This window comes from Lucilia cuprina, chromosome 4 (genome assembly GCF_022045245.1).
Source record: "Lucilia cuprina isolate Lc7/37 chromosome 4, ASM2204524v1, whole genome shotgun sequence".
Taxonomy (NCBI): Eukaryota; Metazoa; Arthropoda; class Insecta; order Diptera; family Calliphoridae; genus Lucilia; species Lucilia cuprina.
The window spans coordinates 28,128,331-28,146,424 of record NC_060952.1 but is presented as its reverse complement, the minus strand read 5'-3'; the positions used below and the strand labels follow the sequence as shown (position 1 = coordinate 28,146,424).

The window sequence follows — 18,094 nt, the reverse complement described above, 5'->3', positions numbered from 1 at the left end:
TGAAAACTAATTTTTTTATTGCGTATGTATTTTTAATTTTTTTTATTTGCAAAACAAATTTTCAAAAAACACAAATTAAGAATCTTTTTCAGTTTAAATCAAAACCGATTCGAACTCAATTTCGGCAACAATTTAGTCCGTTTAAGAATTTACCAAATCTTATGACTTTTCATATATAAAAATATATAATAAGGACCTTAGGAAGGTCATGCAAAAAAATAGGCTAATAGGATAGGAGATCGTTAGCCACAACGGCCCTGAATCGATTTTTCAGTTATTACTGAAATTTTTCCATTTAATAAAAATGTTTACACTTTTTTCTAATGAAATCGTAATTTGCAAGGAGTAAGCATTTGGCAGTGATATAAAAAACGAAAAATGGTTCAACAATTTTTAACATATTTCAGCGTGTGTATCAGCGCACGAATTCAAAATATGACAAAAAATTATTTTTTGGGATATATTCTAAAAAAACAGTTTTTACTTAAAATGTATCTACAATAACTCGATTATTAGTTTTTGTCCTTATAAGATAACGGGAAATTGTTCTCAGTATGGTCAAAAAAGTTAAAGTTTTTCAACAGCCGTTTTAACTTTAACATATTTTAAAAATTTTAGAAGATCTCATGGGGATTTATGAAGGAAATAAAATGGTAAAAAAATTTCTAACAGTTTTGCTGTTCCCGCCATTTGAACTCGGTGGATTTCAGGAAAATCTCATTGTTTTTGTAATATTTCAGTTAATACATATTAATTTTTTATTGTTGTGCATTTGCAATAAAGTTAAAGAATATACATGTTTCGAACTTGTATCAATTCCAGGTTTAGAATACATTTTAGCATTTCTTATATCTTAATTATTGTTCGTCCTACGACTTTAGCTGTTATTACAACTTCTGTAGAAAATACTGTTTTCAATACTTTGGTAAATATTAATTTCGAGGACCATTAGTTATTTTCGAATTATTTTGTTTTAATTTTAATATTCTTGCAAAAACTATCAGGAAATTCTTATTACAAAATCCAAAAAATCACGATATCTACAAAACTAAATGTCCATTCAAGATTAAATTTTGAATTCAAATAGTCTGTAGTCTTCTCATATATTATCTAGTCTTCTCATATATTATCTATCTCAATAGATTATCTTCTGTTAATTTGATTTTGAAAAAATTGACTCGAAACTCGATACAACACTGAAAATGTCTTTTAAATAAAAATAGCTGATTCATATGTATTTTCAGGTTAGCTCTAGTAGCCGAGATATTGTGGTTTTTGTGAAAAATATAGTAGGTACCAACTCATAACAATAACAACATTTTAAAATAACAATTGGAAATTCGTTAAAACTTAGAAAAATATTTTAAAATAAATTCGTAATTTTTGGTTAATGTGTTTTTTTTTTTTGAATTTCATCATGATACATAAAACATATATATACAAACATGAATCTTTAATAGTGAAAATTTACAACATACAACGTTACGGCACCGATTTTGAATTGTGTAATATAATACATAAGTATATAAAAATAACAAACAAAAGTTGTATTCAATCTGAAATATTTTACTACGTTTTTAAAAAAAATTTAATTTTAATCGAAAAGTTATATTATTGGTTTATGTTGGTAGCACTTTATGGAAAAACTCAAATGAAATTAGCCCAAAGTAATGTTATAAGGATAATACAAAAAAGCAACAATTTTAAACTTCCTTGCAAGGCAATCTAGTTAGATTGCAATAACTGACATCATGATTTTGCACTTTTGAAAAATAAATATGTGTAGATTTACATGTTGTTAAAAAATCTTTGGAATTCAGTTCCAGTTCTCTAAAATTAAGTAAAAACTTCAAAAAAAGTGGCGTAAATAATGTCTGTACAAAAATCGCAATATTTTAAAAACTAGAGCTAATCGAAAATTTTAATAACGATTTTTGAATTCAGCGGAGGGAAATAATTAAAAAAATTTTCGTGCAAAATCATCTTTTTTGGCTTAAGTTATAAAGCCATTTCTAACAAAACTACAAAAAAATTCTTAAATCTATTTATCGGAGTAAAATTAGGAAACTATAGGCTATTTAAAACCAAAACATTACTTTAATTGGTAAATTAGTTTTGTAGATATAAACTGTCAAAAATTTATAGATTTTGGTGGTTTTAGTATGTAATAATATTTATAATAAATAGGAAATGGTTTTAAGCAGAAAACAAAAAATTAATACTTTCTAAAGAAAATCATTACCCCAATAAAAAACAATTAAATTATTTTATAACAACAAATACAGATAAATGAAATTAATAAATAATTTCAATTTTAAAATATTTTAACTTAACCTTTGTCAAAAAAAACTTAAATTAAAAAAATTTAAAACGCTGATTATCAGCTAACATATCTTTTTCGTTAAAATTTAATTATAAAAAAGAGCAACATTTCTATAATATATATTAAAGATAAAAACAAATCTAATAAATGTGGAGGTAAAACTAAATTATACTACATAATAAAAAATTTAGCAAAGCAAATAAAAATGCTAACAAATTACAAAGTTAAAAACAAACACACGCATACACAAAGATAACAAACATAGAAAAAGTATAGACAAAGAAGATGTTGGTAGAGTAAGAGAGAGTGAGGGATATAGTCAGAAGCTTTAAGGATAGAAAAATATTTTAAAATGTAAAAAAGCAAGCTTGTAAATACACACAAATCTACTGTAAAATAACAAAAATAAAAAAGGTTAAAAGCACAAAAAAGAACGAATTAATGCAAATGCAAAACTAATCCTTTTTCAAGGGTTTGTATTTATAATTTAAGCCATAAAATATACGAATAATTTACAAGTTAAATATCCCGAAAGAGTATACATAGAGACTACATAGAGTAAGATGTAGAGATATTCAAAATAGTCATAGAAAAAGATGGGAGAGAGAGAGACAGAGAGTAAGAGCAAAATAGAGGGAATGAGATAAATAGGCAGGGATTTTTTTAACAAAAAAATTTATTAAGTAGACAAATTACAAATATAACGACTATTCAGCATATTTGAGACTTAAACATTTTTGTGTTTTTTGTCAAAAGAAAGCAAAAGTACATTTCTCATTTTCATATTATAATTATTTATAAACTATAGTCGTTTTATTTGTAATTCGGCTCAAGTTCTTAAAATATATTTACTTTTATTTAAGAGCATGTGGTTGGGTGCAATAATTTATGATATGTATACTCTAACTTACCTTCATCGTCCGAAGAATAGGAATTGTAACCAGCAGTTGGTCCTGTGTTGGCATGTGTCTCAGAACGACTACGTTGTATGCCACCAGTCGAACTAGTTGAAGATGTGATGCCTCCTTTTGTAGTTGTTACAGTGTTAGGATAGTGGGCTCCACTGGCCACAGCTGTAGAGGCCAATAGAATATTGGGATTACTGCCCAATTTAGACATGGCTGAAATATTACTAGTGCCCCCAATTGTTTGGCCACTCTGTGAGGCAGACGATGTAGAATGTTGACCGCTTTTACGTGTAAGAGGTGATTGTAACATACGCTGTTTCCATTCCAATAAACGTTTCATGGACTCTTCACGTTTTCGTTCGCCATCCAGGTGAGAAGTGGGTGTTGTTTGTGTTAAACCACCTGCTCCTCCAGCCATAGCAGGAGGTGAGGTTGTGCCTGTGGATGGAGAAGTTACTGTAGTAGAAGTGGTAGGAGTAATAGCTGTTGATGAGGGTTCATCGTCAAATGTCGATGAACGTTTAGGTAAACGAGCACTAGCTGAACGTAGGAACTGTTCATTTTGTTGAATAATTTGTTGAGTTGTGAGACCGGATGAAAGTAATGACGATTGTGACGTTTGTTTTTGTTGGTATGCCGGCGATTGGCCTAATTGTAATTGCTCTTGTTGCAGTTGTTGTTGTTGTTGTTGCTGAGATGGTGGTGATAGTGAATGATGAGGATGAGTGGAGGATGAACGAATTTGTGAACCATTACCCATTGTTTGTGAACGACTCATACGTGGTATGCTAGTATGTCCTGCTTGATTACCTAAAGCATCTTGTAACAATTCATTACGTTTATAGGTCCTTTCATAAGGATTCTCATAACCGATTGTATTCATACCACTCGCTACGGGACTAAGGAAGTCCGTAGATCCACTTGTGGTACGATAAGTACCCGCTTGCTGCGGTTGAGCCTGGGGATTTTGTAAATACAATGCACTCTTGCGCATTTTTTCAGCATAATTTTCCTCTGAATAATAAAAGCTATCTGGTGTACGATTAATGTCTAGACTGGATTTGGGTCGTGGTGCTCTCACTGGATCTGGTTTAATCATTGAGGCTGTAGCAGCTATGGCGGCAGCATCTGCAGCCGCTTCAGCTCTGGCTTCATACTCTAAAAAGTCTGCCGAATGTGGACGTACTATGGCAGCTGCGGGTCTGGCTCTTATATTGCTGCCAGCAGCACTATGTCCAGGTGATGACTACAACAAATAAAAAAAGTGAAAAATTAAACAAAATACTTTTAAGTTTTTCCTGCATTTTCTATATATATAATTTGTAAGTAAATTTAAAGTATCTACAGAAATTACAAATATACTATTTGTTTTATTACAATCCTTCCTTTCTACGCACACATACAATTTTGTAGTTCTAGTTTTATAAAAACCTCTTAAATCCTTAAAAGAAAAACTTTGTCTTCTCTAAACATGTTAAAACTGGCAATTTGAGAATATACAAAAAAGTGAAAACTTCAAGAAATAATATAGTTTAGCAAAAGTTTATACGCACATACATATATACATAAGTATTTTACGATGTTTTCTTTATTTTCTTAAAAACTTTAAACTACAAATTAAAATAAAAAATATGCATGTAGGTGGTATACATACATACCCAGTAAAAACTTTCATTACCATGTAAGAAGTTAAAATGCTAAAATTAACTTACACAATAGCATTTTAAGTCATTATTTTAACACGGTGATGTCATTGGAGGCAAGTACTTACTACAAACGATTACAAGTAATTAGAAAAAGTAGTCATTGTAAATCACATGAATAAATGTATACAGAATCTGTATGTTGATTAGCAAGATGACTAATGAATTAGAAAGTATTTATATAACACATTATTAGTAAGACCTTATTGGACTACAACTATGTAATCCAGACAATATGTAGTAGTCATTGAAAAGTATGTTATTAGGTAAGTACTTACAATTGAAAGTCATTACGCAGTTTTTGCTGGGTAACTATCTATATATGAATGTGCACATTGAGATGAAAAACGCACATAAATGTCCTCCACTGACCTATAAAATCATTCAACAATGAACTATGAAACACAACTGCATACTAATGTAAATACGTAGAATTATGTAAAGGGTGTGCCAATAAAGATGGGTTTAATGAAATTAAAGTAATCATACAGCGTTCGAGTGACTTCTTTGGAAAGACTAAACAAATTACGATTCTACTTTTGCAGACATGATCATTAATTGTAAGGGTCAGCACCTCAGTGCACCTTATACAACCGTTTACAAATATTCTAACATAAAAATTTTACATTGAGATATGCATACTATTCTAAGAGGTAATTTGGGGCCGAATTTGAAAAGGCTTAGCCACATTATTACGACAGTCACAATCATGAAATTAATTGCCTTGTACCAAGATAAATCAGAGGTATACCTCCTTCAGTGCCCCCCGGGCATGAATTCTTGATAAGTGTCACATCATAGTGAATTGCATTCCGGGGGTAGATCGGTGCTACCAACACCTGTGGTCTTCCGGGACTATAAATTGGTCTTGACAGTCTACTGTCTGGCTTAGTCCTTGCATAGATTGAAAAGAGGTCGAACCAGAGCACCACATTATCCGCTACTACGGGTGGCCAGTTGCCCTTAGGACTATGTCCTGGCTGGTCAATTGGTTGAGGTTCTTTCGGGAGCCACGTGGTTAAAAAGGCTGATATACGTTGAATATGATTTTCATGATCGTTATCGTTCCTACATGCTGGAGCGGTACGAATGTAAAATGTTGGATTTGAGCCAATAATGAAAAGATTGGGTATACAAGGTAAAGTTCAGATGTTTCCTGTTGTCTACTTGCATTCTATAGAGAGAATGGAGTAACTGATTGGTTTGAAGGATGGAGTGGCGAAGTGGAAGGATGGTGCAAGGTCACTGTCCTCTCTTTGATTTATTAAGCGATTTATCACAGTGGGTCCCTGTGACTACTGAAATAAAGTCTTGTCAATTAATGTGATCCGCTTTTCTGACTACCAATTACGTTCCTTCAAGGTGCTGTTGCCGAACCAACAGAGCCATAGTAGTGTGACTATTATGGCAAGAGATTAAATGGCTCTAGTATTTGAGCAAAATTGTATCCTGCGTGTGAGGAACACAAAGGGGCAGTGGTGAGTTGTTTACTTTTTCCTCAACCAGTGGTTGAAAAAGCACCACCGTGAGATAGGGCAACATGCCAGGTACTCACATAAAGTACTTCGACATTCATACCTCCTTCAGTGCGACAGTCACATAAAATATATTGCTCCGACTTTTTTTCATCTAAACAATTAATTTTCTTTTTAAAACCAAAGCAAAAAATGTATTAAGAAAAAAAATAAATGAAATCTACAATTCATGTGTTAACAACTCTCCACAATTACAAAACATGAAAATCCTTTAGAGAATATACAAGGCTTCAATGTAAACACGTACATTGGAATTAGCAAAAAAAGAAATGAATTGTTCACGTGTTAGAAATTTGAACGTAAGATGGTGGGTGGGAGTATATTAAACACCTACTATATATTACCTTTATACATACTATATATCACAGAAGTGCATCTACAAAAGCAAACACGATGTTATAGTCGCATCTGCGGCAGTAAGATGATTTACATAAGACCTCCCTGTATAGGGACTATTCATCTCCCAATTTTTTTAAGTCAATAATGATGTATGAATGTTATTCACATTAAAATTCATTTCAAATATAGAACGAATTTTATATAAAATTTGGTAGAACAATTCATTTACATCTGATTTTTGTTATCTTAGGACCGACATATCTAAGCACATTACTATAAACAGATATGGGTGGAGGTCCATAATTGGCCGATCTTCATAACATTAAATGACATCTAATTATTTTTAATATTGTGCCTTATTTAGATAAAAGGACGGGAAAGATTGGGAAGTTGACCAAGATGTGTTTAGTTGTTACAAACATCGGATTAAACTCATAATATCCTCCCCATTTTAGAAATATATAGAGATGAATATATGAAGCGTACAAACATATATACATATGTATAAAATTTAAATCTAACGATCTATGTTAGTGTTAGTTGTAACAAAAACACAACACGTTTTATGTAGATGTGTGTGGTATGCAGATGCTTTTTTATCTGTTAGTGTTGCTGATTGTTAAAATGTAGGTTGCACTTTATATTCAAGTTACATTGTAAATGGATGGTTGGTTGGGTGGGTGGATGGTTGGTTGTTTATATTTTAGGGTGGTGGCAGTGTTTTTTTACATAAATGAATCAGTGTGTTACTACGAATTTTGTTATAATGTCATACCTGCTACTTTCATCTATCAAATGAAAGTTGTTTGTAACTACAGGCTGTTTGTTGTTATTTTCTTGTTTTCATTTTTGTTGTTATTGGACTAAGGATGAATGTAAATGAATATTTTCCTTTAAGCCGTTTCTACTACTGACACACTAAAAGTCTAATTAAAAGTTCAACTCATGTCTGTAGCAAGTCTTTTAAACAAATAACTAACAACATAAATAAACACAAACACATCATGGACTAAATGGGGTCTTTATAGGTTTTTGATTCTAAAATAGTAAAAGAAACTAAGAAGTAAACAATTTGTTGACAACCCTTTAAATTGCAAATTGGTGTCATTTTTCTTTTTACATAGTTTCTTTCTGGGCCAAACTTTTTCCTAATTACAAAGGAAAAAATTACGAAAATTTAAGAAATAACAAAATGTTAAAAAGTTTAAACATTTAGTCTAGCGTTAATAAAGATATTGTTTGTTTATTTATGGTTTGTTAAGCTTAGTAATACACCATGTATTACTATAATAAACCATCATTTTAAATTTATAGAAATTATTTGATTTTTTTTTTTTTAAATTCTCATATTCTCATATTTTCCATTGTCCCTTATTCATTTAAAATATAAATTTCTAATAAAGAAACAATCTGTGAAACATATGTGTAGAAATACATACACACAAATTTTACAAAACCATTTTAATTGCCTCGTTTTCTTTTCAGCATTTCAATTAAATGCTCAACTACATTTTCGACAGATACAAATACTACAAAAGAAGCAACTAAAACATTCAAACATTTTCTAAGAAAACTGTGCATTTGCTATTTATGTTCTACAGTTCTTGTCTTATATTAACAAATGTCAATCGAAACTATGTAAGTAAAAACACAAGTGCACTTCGATAAATTGGTTCAAACTAGATTCGGTCAGTATACCTAAATAGCTAGTCACTGGGCTAGTTGCCTCATCATACAAATGTTTTAAATAATTAAGAAGATTAAAATATACATCATAGATATATTGTACATTTAATGATGGTGTTATGCATTTCTCCTCGATTGTAAATACTGGGTTCTTTTATCAAATATCTTTTTGTGATGTGTACCAAAAACATTTTCAAACAAGTCTTACATAATGCTCTTAAATCTTCCTTTATGAATTGAAGATAGTTAAGAAAACAATGTAGATTTTATGTATCTGTGGTTGCAAATTACAAATATTTAATGCTTTTGTGTTGCTCTCTTAAGAGAAGGTGTATTATAAAATTTATTTCCCAGCAAACACATTTTTTAAACAATTTGTTAAAAATAAAAATAAATATTTTCAATAAATTTTGGAAAGTTGTTTAAGTTTCTAGTCTAAAGCTTTCTGGTGGAAATGGAACCTACGACCACATACTTTCTAATAAGAAGGTAGATAGACAATTTTTTAAAAAATGTCTTTAGAATAAATATTTCAATAAACTATGGAATTTTTTTATGTTTGCTTCAAAAGAATATATTAGGTCCGTTCTGCGCGCGAGTCTCTGGTGGAATTAGAACCCACGAACTGCGTATTGACAAACAACAAAACTACTTAGAAATTTAGGAAGGTGAAGACGATTTTTTTTATAAATTCACATAAAAAATATTTTTTTATAGATTCCTTTAAGAAGGACGGCCGATCAAAGGGTCTTTAACTTTGGGGGATTTTCGGTGGCAGTATCGAGATACTAAGTCATATATTGACTATTTAAAATTTACGCACATTATGATTGTGACAATAAATCTAAAAAATATATAATAGTACCTACTACATCAAATCTGAAGAAATACACCTAGGCCACTATAGGGAGCGCTCCTTTTTAGAAGGAAAAATGTTTGTTGGTTCTACCAACCGTTTCATTATTCCAAGAGAACTTATGTGATTCTCTTACCCATATTTTTATTCAGCCTTCATTGCGTAAAATGGTATTGCGGTTGTCATGTTAACATCGAGAACCTTTCCTTAGAAGCTAATACATTAAAGATCTGAGTGGCCTTGTACCCATATGATGTAAACGTAATCGAATACTATATTCCCTTAAAGCTTTCTTACAATCCAATACGGTCTAAGATTTAAAATTATCACTAATTGCTGAATAAAATTACATTAAGATTAAAATCAATCAATAACGTTATTGCTTAAACTGCTGTCTGGAAGCATAAGTTATGATTGGGTAAACGATGTTATATTTCTTTTTCTGGGTCTTCAGGAGTACCCCAGACCCACTCTGTACCTTAATTTAGAGCTCTCCACGCAGCAACGATTTTTATTTACTCTAAAGTTCTGCTTGACTATGACAATCGATCTGGTGATCAGTGATTCCAAATTCCGAATATATTTGGTATCTAGTATGCGATCGGGCACGTTCGATGATTGAGTATTGCCTTCTGTTGTGTCCTGTATTTACTGATGACGTGTTCTATAACCACCTAAAGTTATGAGCCGTTCGGATGAAAGTGTTGCCTCATATTTTATATATATTTCGATAGGTGGAATATCTAATATCGTTTCCAGATCCTTGGTTGACATACCACTCTTGGCACAACTTATACCCAATGTATATGCTGTACTATCAGTAGTTTGATACTACACTTTATTGCAATGAAGAGCACCAGAGTAATGAAGCATAACATAGATTGGTCTAATTACACTTTTATAAAGAAATGTGTCAAAGTAGGACTAAGGCCGCATTTCATACTTATCGTTCCCCTACAAAGTCGCCCACCACCTTAAATTTAACATTAGAATTTTATACACGAATAAAATTTCAACTAATTAGTCAGTTCATAGAATCTGTTTTTCTTCGTTAGAAAAAACACGTTCTTTAAAATATGTTATTTAAGATTATGATGTTTTTTAAAAAATCTCGCAATTAATTTTGATAATACACAACCGGTGATATCTGAGAAAAAGAACCTACAATTTATGAAGCTCTTGATATTGTATTTACCTACAATTTTTCTTATACTTCGTACTAAATAAATTCATTTAAAATCATGAAAAACATAAATTAGTTTTTTTTTGCACTATCGCTCTAATAATAATGAAAAAGTATGTCATTTAGTATACAAAGTATGGTGCTATAAACATTGTATGTATTTCCAAATAAAGTCCATTTTGTTTCTCCTATTTGAAAGAAAGTTATAAAAAAAAGAAAATATAACTGAATATTGTTGCCAAATTGGTGGTACTTTAAAGTACACAGCTCTATTAAGAATGAGAAATAGTGAAAAAAATAAAATGTCAAGAAATACCTGAAGCCAACGTATGCAAAAACTATGATGTGTAAAAATAGCAAAAAGAATCCTTTCCTTTCTTTAGCCAAAGGCAAAATGAAGAAAAAAAAGGAAAATTAAAAACATACTTTTGAAAGATGACGCAAAAGGACACAATAAAGTGAAAAAATATACATACATATTTTAATTTTAAAAAACTATTTATAAAATTAATTTAATATACATATAAGTATATTTTAAATTGTGCATTTCTAATTTTGCAATTTTATTAAATTCAAATTAAAAATCAACAGCAATACTACTACCCTTTGGGGGGTTGTTGGCCCACATTATATATGTTACCACAATACAGAGGTAAGTGCTTTTTTAGATTTATTTCTACTTCAAACTACATTTAAATCTTTTGGTAGCACGCATATGACACGACCTATTTCCTGCAGGTATAGTTCACATGATGACTCTTTTTTTTTTCAATGTGTTGTATGCAATATTTATACGATATCCTCGGTGGTATTTTTCTTTTTTTATGCTTTTTCTTTATTTTTTACACTTTTCTTTTTTGTAATATGTTTTTTTTAATATGCTGGTCTTGCAACAATTGAAAGTATGATTGTGTATACATATATGTGAACTCTGTGTTTGTATATGTTTTTTAGCATAGTTTTAGTTTGGAGTAACAAAAAATTGTAGGTTGCACACTATATTTTAAATTTTTTCTATATAAATACACACTTATAGAAGCTGAGGATTTGTGTTCAGAAAAATAGTATTATATTCGACCATGCAACGAACAAATCTGTAGATGAACTCAGTTTGTTGCTGAACATAAATTTGACCCATAGCTATCTCAACGTTTGGATCTAAACATACCTTACATTAAATTTTTATAGATTTCCACATTAGAGAAAATTTAGATTAGGTTGATAGGAAGATGTATACCACAGTATTACCGAGAAGTACTCCTAGGAGTTAAGATTGATAATGGCAAGGAAAGTACTCTCGAGTTGTAAGCCGTTCGGTTGTAAGTGCTGGCTCAGATCTTATATATGATTCAATGGGCGGAATATCTGACAATACCCTAAAGTAGTTTGATATTCCACTTTTTCCCCACAAAGTTCTTGGATATTGTAAAACTAACTGCTCGGTACTCGGTCAGATGAATTGATTTAAAAAAGTTTTGCAAATCTGATTTTGTTGTTTGGTGTTACTTTTACAATAATATACTAAAATGTAGTACATAAGGGACTATTTTACCAAGAAACATTATATGTATGTATATATGCGGGTTTAAAGGATATGAACGTGTGTGCAAAACGGTGTAAATATGTATGTTTACAAAGCTCATATCAAGGGATTTAAAATAACAAGACAAGGAGTGTAGTATTTCATTTAATGTCATGTCTGGAACGTAACTATTGGGGGATATGGTTTACAATCCCTTGAAAAAATCTACTACTTCAAAAGCCTCAATTGCAAGAATACATTTTAAAATATTGATTAATTTTGCACAACATACTAATATTTTATGTAACCTTATAAATACAAGTAAATTTTCTTTAATTAAACAAAATATATTCAATTAAACTTACCTCTAAATTATTGGGAGTATAACGCGACGACATCGCAGAAGGTACATTTTTATTGCCCTCATAGCTAGGTGGCGATAAGGGCCGACGATAACTTGCTGCCTCTTGCATTAAAGCTTCCTGAGCTGAAGGATTTCCTGCGCCAGCAGTCAAATTGTAAATATCTTCATAATCCGAAAACATACGATTTTTCGAACGACCATAAGCATCGGGTGTCCGACGTTCGGCTGCTGAGACATAGGCCGACATATGGGGAGGATAACGTTGCTGTATAAGACGTTGCATATATAATTCTCGTTCGCCATAGATGTCATCAACGGCAACACGCTGCTGTTGCAATTGCATTATTTGCTGTTCCATTTGTGAGTCCATGTATTGGGCTGTAGGTGATTGGGGATAATCGTCAGGACTACTGAGAGTTAGTTGTTGTTGATACTGGGCTTCTAACGTATCTATGGTATAATTGGGTTGCTGTTGTTGTGGTGGTATTCTCATAGCTGAGGAGACATTACCCGTACGGGCGTCATATATGGCATGATGTTGTGATCTCGACTGTTGCTGCTGCTGCTGTTGTTGTTGATACTGTTGCATTTGCTGCAAAGTGGGAGACATTATACCTGATCTACGACTAGATTGCTGCTGTTGATGTTGTTGTTGGTGCATTTGATGTTGTCTCATGCCTTCATTATCCATAGAATGTTCAGGACTAGGTGAAGAATAGCCACCATCTGTTATACGTCTGGGTTTGGGAGGAGCATTGGCATACAACGGTTGTCCACTACCACCCGCACCACTGCTACTAGATGTTGTCACTCCACCATTATCTGAGGCTGGTGTTACTTGTCCTTGACCGGACATTTTACTTTGCTGCGATTGAAGTGTATGAATACCAGAGTCAGAATTTTCGCCGCTATGATTAAGAGAAGAAGAACCACTAGGATGTTCCGATGATTCACCAGCACTGCTGGGAGCTTGCATCATGGTGGCCGCACTTAAAGCTCTCACCCATTGTACCATAGATTCAGCATTTTCAGCCGCCAGCCAATAGGTTCTCATATTTTGATGTTCACACTTAAAGGCATATTTGCGATAGATTTTATCTTCGGGCAGACAAGCAGATACCTTATAGGAGGGCAAAAGTATGGATCCTAATACCTTTTCTTCCTCCGGACCTTTGTAGTAGTAAAGGCAATATTCGGCCAATACAAACCATCTCTTGCGCCACACTTTAAGGCCATCAGAGCCTTGTTTGTACAGCCAACCTGCTATGGTAACCGGAGAATTTGGTGGCCTTTTGGTAATGGGAGATTTGAGAGCTTGTGAATTTGTTATAGAACCTCCACCCGATTTTTTACGATCCAATGGCGCATGAGAAGGACTTTTAGTTGAAGCAGATGAAGATTCCTCTGAACTGGGAGTTTTGGTCATCTGTGGAGGATTATTTGAAGTTTTTGCCACTGTCGAAATTTGTGTTTGTACTGCCTGGTTGACTACATGACCAGGATGATTTTGTTGTATATAAATGGGACTCTGGTCACTGCTCTGTGGTGTTTGCAAGTCAGATTTGGATCTTTGTTGTAAAGCATGATGATGTTGTTGCAACTGTTGCTGATGATGCAATTGCATTTGTAATTGTTGATGCTGATGTTGGCCATAAATTTGCTCTTGTTGTTGTTGCTGCTGCTGTTGTTGTTGATGATAATGTTGAGCTGATTTGTGGGCATTTTGTTGAGTAACTTTTAATGGTCCTGCAGCTGGCTGAAATTGATTTGTTAAATTCAATGAAGAGGGAGGTGCTCTTTGTTGTTGTTGCTGCTGCTGTTGTTGTGCTTGTGTAGTTTGTTGTTGTTGTTGCTGCTGTTGTTGTGTTAAAGTAGACATCATACTCGATGACTGACTCATATGATAATGACCCTGTGGCACAGGAGGATTAATCATTTGTCGCAAAGCAAATTGCCTTTGTTGATTTTGAGCTGCCTCATTTTGTGTGGCCAATTGTGCCTGTAATTTAGCCTGTTGCAACTGTTGATATTGTAATTGTAAATTTGTAGCCTGATTATGGGCAGAATTAATACGTCCAGATGCCGCTAAATATGTTCGTTCTGTTGGCGACTGATACAATTGTTCTGTGCCACCAGTACCAACAGTACTACTAGTAGGATAACCCGACGATGTGGAAGCTTGGTGGTATGGTGAACTATGTGCCGAACTACCTCCACTCCCCGAGCTTTGTAATTGATGCTTCAGCAGTAATTTACTGGCATGTGGTTGTATATCGATTGGTGTTAGTGGTCCTGATGATGATGTTGTTGTTGGACTCTGTTGATACTGTTGTTGGTGGGCGGCTGCTACATGTCCCAGATGATAGTTGCCATGCTGCTGCTGTTGGAAGACTGGTGAATGTGTTGTTGTACGATAGTCAGCAATGTTCGTTTGATACGCTAATGGTATTTTCTTTTGTAAATGTTGAGCTTGTTGTAATTGCTGTAATTTTTTTGCGTCCATGGTGCCCGCATTAAATAGCGGTGGCGCCTCCAACCTAAAATTACAATGATAATAAAAGTAAATAAAAATGTTTAATTAAGTCATTTTACAAAGGTAATGTTAAAAAGTTTATGTTCATATTTAGCTTATGTATTGTAATTTTAATTTTTTTTATAGTTCTTCAAAATTGTGTTTTATGTTCAAATTTTAAACTAAACTGCCTAATTTGTAGTTTCAGCTTAATTATACACAATTTGTCAAATGTTGCAATTCTCTTTTAACCGCAATTTTTTTATGTTTTTCCGAACAAAGTTTACACTCAACCGGTTTCAGACGCTCAACATTGAAAAAATATCTATAGCCTCATATGAACCTATTATGAATGAGAAGGTAGTAAAAGCCTTCACCACACGTAATTGCTTTTAATTGATTAAATACGAACAAATGCCATGCACAAACCTTAAATGAATGGCCATAAAAGGTTGGGCACAAACGACCCCCTTTTTATTATGTGTTAGAAAAGTAGCATGCTCAGCAGCAAAAAAGTTACATGAGAATAGAAATATTTTATAAAATAAGCACATGTTGCAACATGTGACGTTGGACATACAAACAAATTCAAAAAATATGATGATGCAACAATGCTCTTTTTTTGTTTTCTTTGTTTTATAAAATGGTCGAGTTCAGGATAAACTAATATGAAAATATAATTGAAGGGCAATACGACTATATTACACCCTACTGAATATTTTATTATGAGTTTTGTGACAATCAGTTGGTAATAATTTTCAACTATCACTACTCTTCAATTTCATGTTAAATTCGAGTTTCGTGATCGGTCCAAAGTTATAGCTACAGTTTAAAATTTTCAGTAGTTTTTAGCCATAAATCCAGTCGTTGTTGTCTATAACAGGTTGATGTTTTTTTTTAAGGAATCTATTTCAATTGTTTGATAATATCATAGAATATTTGATGACCAAATATTTTGGAAGAGATTTTTTTTGAAGATATGAATTAATAGTTTTATTAGATTTTAATGGAACAAGGTCGTTAAGAAGTTTATTAAAAAAAAAATAAACTTGGTTCTTTTGATTTATAAATTACCTCTAGAACAAAACTTTAAAAGCAGTGAATATTCACTAGGGTTGACACTTATTCGTGACGAATTAAAGCTTTTTCTGGATTAATTTAATAAATAAAACTTGCCAAATATCTCCAAAATTATAAAATACGAGGGTTTGCGTACAATAATGCAATTATATGAAAGTCAGTAACTTAGTTAAATCTCATCATATTTTTAATTTCTCAGAAGATTAAAAACTAAAAGCTGAGAAATTTATAAAGATTATGAACACGATGTTTAACTTATGTGGAGAAATATATATGCATATCATCAGCTAACATATTTAAAAATCCACCATCAAAAAGACACATCGAAATATTGTAAGATCCATAAAATATTTTAGGTCTTTATTAGATTCCAAGACAATCTAGCTAAGTCTGTCCTTCTGCTCTAATATAAGGCAGATAACTGGCACCATAGCTACATAATATTTTTGTAAAACATTAATAGGATAAGTCGATAATTGATTCTAACCCTCATATAAAGATCCATTCAGAAAATGTCTTTAACGTCTTGTATCTAAAGTCTACATTAACAGATATTATGAGAACTATATTTTTCACTTATTGTAAACATTTTATAAAAAGCAGAGAATCACTTCTATTTTTTACATTGCAAAATATTTATTTTTATAAATTGCAAAATTTAGTAAAAGATTTGTTTTAATTATAACAAATACAGTGGATGTCCACTAGTACGAATTATGTAATGTCAGGCCCTTTCGTAGTACCGAAAAATTCGTTTTATTGAAGAACAGATTTTGTATGTTTAAATTCAAATAATACACATAAAATATAGGATTTTATTTATTTTTGTTTTATTTTTCATGAAAAATTACATAACGAAACAAAATATAATAAATATGTATTATTTCAAATTTCTTGTAAATAAACAGGCATAAAAGGCTTATATTTACGTATACGAATTGTTAATGAAAGTATCGTGAGTCCAATGGTTGAAATGAGATATATAAGGTTTTAAATTTTAATGTTTTTAAAAATATGTGTGCCAAAGACAATTTACATGTACATATCTGTTCCAAAATGTATAAAACATGTTCAGATTCTAAAACAATTCTCCAATTTAAAATTTTCTCTTAAAAAATTTGAATAGTTAAAGGATCACATATAGTAATGCTTAATCCCATTGGAATGTGGGGTCATACTACTTTCAAAATAGATAGTTCATACATATATAAATAACATTTTACTTATTAGAAAATCCATAATTAAACATTGCTGTTTATTACTTTGCAAAATGATTCCTACGACCTTTTCAATAACAGCGCTTTTGAAGCTTCAATATTGTTCTCATTGGCGATATTATTAAATTTAATTTCTTCTCTTTGGTCATCGAAATTACAAGAAAATAAATTAATTACACTAAATAATTGTTGATTTGTAAATATACATACAGTAAATTGTGTGTATAGGACTTTTAAAAACACAAAACATTTGTAATAAATACAAAAAAACTTCAAAATTACTGAGCTAAAGGTGAATAATATCTAAATCATAAAATAAAAACAAAATAAAAACTTCATTCATACACAAATAAAACCAAAATTCCCATAAAAATGCGTTATTCATACTATCGAACAGAAAAATTGTGACTTTATTCGTACTATAGAGTAGACAATGCAACAATTTTGCCATTCGTACTATTGGACATTCGTAATAAAGAGGGTACGTACTATTGGACGTCCACTGTATTTAGATTTAGTATTTGTTTTACAAAATATTCTTTGTTCAATACTATCAAAATAATACTATCAAAAAATTATCGGTTATTTATTTTCAATTAACATGTTTTTCTTTTTCTTTAATATTTATTTAAATAAATTTACTCATTGTGTCTCTGACTGGATTGACACCATTGCATAGTTATTTTATTGCGCATAATTAATTTTTTTAATTACACCTACTATTTTCCTACATGTTTGTCTACATTTGGTTTTTAGTCTTTACTTACAAAGTAATTCATTAATAAAATAATTACTTTTAGTAATTTAAGCAAAAATTTTCCCTAAATTGTAAAATATTTATTATATTAAAATAGCCTTTTACGTAA

General features: G+C 31.5%; 1 protein-coding gene across 13 annotated transcripts in view; it reads right to left on the bottom strand.

The window, feature by feature from the left end:
- The window catches only part of LOC111690014, a 202,286-nt gene that overhangs the window by 22,231 nt on the left and 161,961 nt on the right, over nt 1-18,094 (bottom strand). For 7 of the 13 annotated variants that reach the window (XR_006940460.1, XR_006940461.1, XM_046947788.1 and 4 more), the window contains exons 2-4: nt 12,421-14,956; nt 3,235-4,477; nt 2,840-2,872 (exon numbers count right to left, since the gene is read on the bottom strand). Coding sequence is in view for 11 of the 13 variants with exons in the window: in XM_046947788.1 (XP_046803744.1) it covers nt 2,840-2,872; nt 3,235-4,477; nt 12,421-14,956 (3,812 nt within the window). In the remaining 2 variants the exon portion in view is untranslated. The remainder of the gene's footprint in view (nt 1-2,839; nt 2,873-3,234; nt 4,478-12,420; nt 14,957-18,094) is intronic. The other 6 variants (XM_023452479.2, XM_023452530.2, XM_046947789.1 and 3 more) reach the window with 1 other exon arrangement.